Below are 7,235 nucleotides of genomic sequence, written 5' to 3' on the forward strand. Positions count from 1 at the left end.
CTTGGGTTTAGTAGACTGTCGAGCCCACCCTTGTTAAGGGAGAAGTACAAATTAGGTAGGCTTAGGTAAGTATTTTTCTTCTTGGTCCAAAGCTCATCAATTTATATGCAACTCAACCTCGTTAATTTTATATAAAGAAAGATTAATAAATGTATTAATCATTGAGTGGCCTTGGACAATGAGACTTTTAACCTCTATACCCGACCTGATCTACTTAGACCATATTGATTGTGTAACATAGCTTGGTGCGACCACATTTGGAGAAAAGGTTATTTCTCTCATTACTACGACGATTAAATCATTGATTCAACTATGCTTTTTATATTTTGACAAAAGAAAAAACTATGTGTTTATATATTTTGTTGCATGGGGTCAAGTCCAACTCTTCGGTATAGCTCTTCTTATTTTGGCAATTGTGCCCTCTCTTTCTCTCCTCGGGAAAAGTACAAAAAAAATCCTAAACTTATTACATTGATACCAATTCAGTCCTAAATCTTTTTATATTAATATCAATTTAGTCCATTCGGCCAATTTAGGCCGGAAATCGTTGACGTGAATGCCAGTCATCTTATGTGGCCCAGCCGGTGATGACATGTAATTTTTTAATATTTTTGAATATTTGATTTTTTTTCCTTTTTTTTTTCTTTTTTTTTCTCTTCCTTCTCCTTCTTGGGCTATGGTCGGTATCCCGCCACAGGCGAGGGCATCACGGCCATTGCCAGCCACAGGGGAGGGTCGCCCTTGTCCAGGCCGCGAGGGTCCAGCCCTTATGGCTTGCAGCTTGGGGGAGAGTTGCCCTCGCCGGATCTAGCAAGGGCGACTCACGGCCTAGGTGAGGGCCGCCCTTGCCGGATCTGGCGAGAGCGACCCTCACCCAGGCCGCGATGGTCCAGTTCTTGCCAAATCCGACGAGGGCCGCCCTCACCCAAGCCGCGAGGGTCCAACTCTTGCCAAATTCGGCGAGGGATGCCCTTGCCCAAGCCGCGAGGGTCCAACCCTCGCCCTCGTCCTCGTCGGTGAGGGCGACCCTCCCCTATGGCTAGCGAGGGCCGCGATGCCCTCACCACCGGCGACTGGCCACGAAGAAGGAAGTAAAAAAAAAAAGGAAAAAAGAAAAAAATTATTAAAAAATTCAAAACTTTATAAAAAATTATCTACGTCAACGCCAGCCGTGCCACATAGGACAACCGGCGTCCACACCAGCGATTTTCAGCCTAAATTGATCGGATGAACTAAATTGGTATCAATGTAAAAATGTTTAGGATTAAATTGGTTCAATTGAAAGGTTTATGACTGAATAGGTTTAAGACTTTTTTTATACTTTTCCCTTCTCTCCTTACTTTTTACGTTTTGCTTACATGACATCAGTTAGGTGTCATACTCAATTCGACAATTTAAGATGGTTAGTAATAACAGGCAAAGATAGAACTCGTTTGCATATATCTATAAACTTAGGGGTCTTGTAGCGTAGAAAAACTTTAGGATTCGATTATCCAACATTTTCGAGTCAGAGATTCGAAAGTTACTTCTTGGTTTCTCTATCGATCAATAATGCGAAATTTTCGTTAATCTTAGCTCCACTCGTCAGTTCTTTTAGGATTGACATCTTATGGATTCCGTCCCTACACTGTTCTCATATGAAACAAACCTTTCTTCCGAGGAACAATTCACAAACATTTTCCCCCCACGTTTTGCCTCTGGAAAAGTCCAAAAGTGAGTTCCAACGTGGACGCGACATGTCGAACTCGTGCCAAGGGCACCCACGTGTCGAACTCGTGCTCCTTCGAGAGGCAACATCCGTTTGACCCGAGGACTCGTCCTGCGACTTTCCACGTCGTGGTCCTCCGTACGCGAGGGCCCCGTCGCGCAACTCCGCCATTTATGACGTCACAAAAGGGAGGGGAAAAAGCAAATCACGAACTGCCCCTCGGTCAACATTCTTCAGTGGTGGGATTGACTGATTCCTCCTCTTCTTTCCCATTACTTGGAAAAGATCGACTTGATACGATCGACGAGGGGAAATATGCATGAACGGGCGTGAGCTGGACGTGAGAAATCAAGCACAAGCACAAAAAGAGTGATCTTTTTGACCGATTTCGATCGGCACGGTCCATTGAAGATGGTCTCTTGAAATGGTCAAAGGGTTTTCACGGGAATCACAATAATACTAACTTCGTAGAGGAAAGAAACGTAACCCAAATTGAAGACTCGCGGCATCCGAACAAAGCTATACAATTCGAGCACGTGATCCCATCTGAAGCGCACCAAAAGAACAAAAGGAAGAACCCCATTTAATAAAATCACATAAATTAATCATGTTATTCAACGCCAGAAAGTGACGGAATGATTCGGAGAGAGAGAGAGAGAAGGCTCCGAGGCATTCCCAAAGCCATCGCCTTGACCAAGACCAGATACATTGCACAAGTACGCTCTGGTCTCAATCGAAGCTTCTCCCGCTCCCCTCCTGAGCACGTGCCGAACTGCTCAGGAAGCTCAGAGATGACGCCACGTGGCGTGCCCTAGCCACTTGGTTTGTGCCAAAACCGGTGTGACTTTTTGCTGACCCAAATATATATATCCCCCAAGGCTCAAATCACTCCTCACTATCATCCCCACATGTTGCAAGCAGCAAGAGAAAGAACTTCATAGAGGCCATTTGAGAGGGAGAGGGAGAGGGAAAGCGGGAGAGGGAGATGGATGAGGACCCGAAAGGGAAGGACATGCCGCCGTCGTCGTCGGAGGTCCGGTACCGGGGCGTGCGCCGGCGGCCGTGGGGGAAGTTCGCCGCGGAGATCCGCGACTCGGCCCGCCACGGGGCCCGCGTGTGGCTCGGGACGTTCAACACTGCCGAGGAGGCAGCGAGGGCCTACGACCGGGCAGCGTACAACATGAGGGGCCAGACGGCGATCCTCAACTTCCCCCACGAGTACCCGTCGTTGGCGAACTCCGCCTCGGCCTCTTCCTCCTCCCCTTCCTCTTCTTCTTCAGCACGGAGGGCAGCGGAGGAGAGGCCGCCAGGCGGCAGCGGGCGGGGGAGGCCGGTGTTCGAGTTCGAGTGCTACGACGACAAGCTGCTCGAGGAGCTTCTTGAGTACGACGAGAAGGACAAGAAGTGAGGGAAGGTCGTGTGCTGTTTCAGAATTTCTTTGTGCAATTCAGGCTTGAGAGATAAGTGTTGCTTCCTTTCTCTACAGGAAAATCTATATGATTGGATGTGAAGATGAACGAAAACCATATCTTTCTTGATTATGTGTCTACCTGTTGTTTTATTTCTTTTTCCTTTGCTTTTTCTCTGTTTCCTTTCTGAGTCCAAAAGCTCCAAAAGCTCACAGATTCGATGCTTAGGTGTTATCTTCTAGACAAGTAAGATCGCTTCGTTGAACTTCTCTCATGTCACGTACCCCAGTTACTGTGATCGGTATTGGCTTTTCAAGGTGCTTCTGAAGGTTTCTTTATCCTCTTCTTTTCGTTTTTTCCTATGATTCTTCGCCATACTTAAGACTATGAAGAGCAATACCCGTTAACAAAACCGCGTTTACAATCTGATGCACGTGATCGCAATGGACATAGAAGTAAATTGATCGTGCTAAACGACAGGTTAAAATCCGTCGCATCATTTAATAAACTAATTTAGCAAAACCAACTGCAGTATAGCTATCGTTGTTCTTTCCCGAGATATTAGGGGTTAGCTTCTTCTCTCCCTTCTCATTTTCATCAGTGGCCAATCAAGGGAATATGCCAAAAACAAGGAGGGTACGTGTCGGAAGCAACTTGAAAAAGAGCTACACAGAAGAATGATCGGGAAAACATCTGATTAAGACAAGTTTCTTCTATTAGAATTTTGTGGTTGTGCGCATCAATGATAGTCTGTTCGTACGTGAGTTCGATATCACGAACAATGAAGGCGTGTCTAGGGCAATGAATGCCGTAATGTCAAACACTATTCTGTCGGCGTGGAAATAGGAGTCGTTCTGAAGGGTTTTTGGTTGGATTGGAAACGATATATGAGGATCAAGTGGCTATGATTAGGTAATTAAGAGCCTCCGCGTAATCCTTTGTCATCACCATCGAGTACTAAGAGCACTCTTTTTCTGTGAAAATGATCTCAACCATGGGAGGATTTGTATGATTTTTGGATTTCAGTTTTCGAATTCGTGAACCTTGAAGTTGTCACGAAAACAAGTGATCGGACAATAAAATAAGTAAAACGTGAAAATAAATTGGACAATAAATTTACGTGATTCAATCAGTGTTACCTACATCCACGAGAAAAGTAGAAAAGAATTCCATTATTGATCAAGCAATATAATGTAGATTACATTCACACTCAAGTCACTCAACTAATCCAAGTATTTCCCAGTCCCTAATTATATCCAATAACCTCACCCTAGATTTAGCTTCACAATTCATCACAAAATAATCTCTTAATCTCACGAAGGAATTACACAAAACCTTATTCACAAGATTTTCACGGCTTCAAACACTCAGGATGTGATTAACAAAGAAATTGCTTCTTGGGTGTTCTTTACAAAGAAGACACTTCTTATATATAGACAAGAGTCCGATCTAAAATATGAAATTTCTTTTTGGGAAACTTACTCCATTTTGAAAACTATTCAACTAAGAAACCTATTCAGGCTTAGACTCGAGACATATATTCAACAATCTCCACATGACTTAATGTTTGAGCCAAGTCAAAATCATTTTGCTAGAACCCGAATTTCGCTAATACGCTTCCATAACCCCTCATGGGTTCTACTGCCACAAGCATCTTCCAAGTCCTAGCTACACATGAACTTTAACATAATCATGGACCTCATCTGAACATCAACTCCAGTTGTATTTTTAACCGCTCCACAAGGATTTTTCGACACAATCTATTCTACGGTAGATAAAGCATGTCGTGATCTTCCCAGAGGTGAACCACCAAAGGGAAAGTTAATGGATTACTAAGTCTAAAAACTTATTGTGGACTCTTCCAAGCCCACAGCAACCGCAACTTTCAGGGTTTAGTTTAATCAATTTGAACATGCAAATCATTTTATACAGGAGTCGCCGCTAATTAATTATTGGTAGGTCGATTAGACACTTAAATAAACTGTGAAAGAACATTTTCACTTACGCAAACTAGAGATATCATCAATATGTGGACTTGGTTATGCTAGATTAATCTAACGCCCTTTGGTACATTTTTTCTTTATTTAAAAAATGTTTATAGGTCGTCTTGGTCAATTTTAAGCCTAAACCACTAACGTGGGTGCACAATCAATAATGTAACACTCAATAAATCAAAGGAGTAAATAAATTGCTAGAAATAGGGCAAACTTCACTGCATTAAGCAAAGCATAACTTCTCTATGATTTATATCCTATCTGCAAGATGTTAATTAAAAAATGCACGGTGGCCTAAACATGATTTCTAAATGCAATGAAATTAAATTCTTTTTGGGGTTTTCTTTTTAAAATGAAAATTAAACTATATGCAATGCATTAGATGCAATTTTAATCTTTCTTATGTTTGTGATCCTAATTTAACTGCAATCTATTTGCAACCTGATTCTATTCTAATGACGGTCCGAAGAATTGAAAATTAATCTAATATGATATGTAAGAATTGAATATTATGACATGGGATGAGATGACATGGAATTGATGACATGGCAACATTATGACACAACAATGATGGTGTGACAACGATGCAATATATATGCAATTATTTTTATGGTTTTGTTTTAAACTAGCATAGGAAACTGCCTAAAGCATATGATTACCTAATTTAAACTAGGAAATAATTTATATTAAATCCTAATCTAAATTTGGAAATTTCTTAATTACTACATGACATGCAATTCTATATTAGAACACTAATATGAATGAAAATCTATCTTAATATGCAATGCAATTTTTTGTACTTTTCATAATAGGAAAATTTACTAAATCAGTAACATACAATATTCAAACCCACATAATCAATTATTCACCACATTCAAGAAAACGAAACAAAGGTAATCGGAGATCTGATCTTAAGTCTTTAAGATGGAAACCTCAATTATATGCACGAATCAAAAGACGAAATTTCATAATTAGGATATGCCTAAAATCTCATGCCAAATTGTGTTAGAATTAAATAACCACAATTTAGGCAATTGAATATATTAATCAAACATAGCTTAGGAAATTACCTGAATTAAATCAACGACTCAAACGACTGACGGCGAGGGGAAGATTCACGATGGCGGTGACCGGGAAAGAACAACAAGAGATGGCAAACAGCAACGTTAGGACTGTGAATGTAATAAGGGGATCTTTAGTTTTTCAATACTTGAATCCTTTGGTGAATCTGAAGAACTAACTATTGTAGAGGTCTCCTCAAAATTTCAACACATTCCGACTTAGAATGAGCACATACTCACCGTTTTCGTGCGACCGCGTGTTAGACTCTCTAGAGGTCTGACAAGTCCAACTTTCTCCTTAAAATACTTACTTCCAAATATTTTCTCATCAATCTCAACAAAAAAACTCAAGAACAATGTCTTACCATACTTTCCACAAATTTTGAGCACGATCCAACAGTTAACGAATGCGTATTCATTGACTTCGTGAAATTGCACGTTGGAATTTTTTTGCTGCCGACAAAAAGAGCTTCGCCGTTTTCTCAAAATCTTCCGCGCGCCCCTCCCCTCTTCTTGCTCAGCCAAGAGAGGTATTTATAACCTCCATTAGCTTGAGTTTGAATTAAGATTAAGGGTTTTCCAATAATAGCTTGATCGGATTCGAAAACCATCCCAAAAGCTTGATCAATTTTGATCATTATCTCTTCCGCAGATAATACCGATTAAATCATGTTTGAGACAATGTGGATAGTATAAAATATCCTTCAAATGACTAGCCCCTCTCTTTTAGACTCATTCAAAGGCAGATCGAAATATAATTGAATGGATAACCGTTGAATCGACTAACCATTGGAGATCAAACCTCATCAACAAGGAGTTGAGTTGGAGTATAAACTACATCTATGGATATGGCTGGCCATAGCTCTTGATTGCTCGCCCGATGATCCGTGGTAACATCATATTAAGACCATGTAACTTGCATGTGATGCATAACTTAAATAAAATGCGAATATGAACTATAATAATGGTATTTTTGTTTAGAGATCAGGGTCGATCTCCAATATTCTTACACAATAAATGACTAAGAGGAATAACAAAAATTTATGTGTCAATAGCTACCCCT

At 40.9% G+C, this 7,235-nt stretch overlaps 1 protein-coding gene across 1 annotated transcript; it reads left to right on the plus strand.

Annotated features, from left to right (window-relative positions):
* Positions 1 to 2,620: 2,620 nt before the first annotated feature.
* LOC115692610 (ethylene-responsive transcription factor ERF096-like) lies at positions 2,621 to 3,455 on the plus strand. The gene has a single exon (XM_030619518.2). The coding sequence runs from the start codon at positions 2,694 to 2,696 to the stop codon at positions 3,114 to 3,116; it is 423 nt and encodes a 140-aa protein (XP_030475378.1). The 5' UTR covers positions 2,621 to 2,693; the 3' UTR covers positions 3,117 to 3,455.
* Positions 3,456 to 7,235: the final 3,780 nt, after the last annotated feature.

This window comes from Syzygium oleosum, unplaced genomic scaffold (assembly GCF_021117445.2).
Source record: "Syzygium oleosum isolate NSW1041296 unplaced genomic scaffold, Sole_v2.1 Sole_v2.01, whole genome shotgun sequence".
NCBI lineage: Eukaryota > Viridiplantae > Streptophyta > Magnoliopsida > Myrtales > Myrtaceae > Syzygium > Syzygium oleosum.

Coding starts and splice junctions, on each gene's coding strand:
- LOC115692610 (XM_030619518.2), top strand. CDS start 2,694: ATGGATGAGGACCCGAAAGGGAAGGACATGCCGCCGTCGTCGTCGGAG.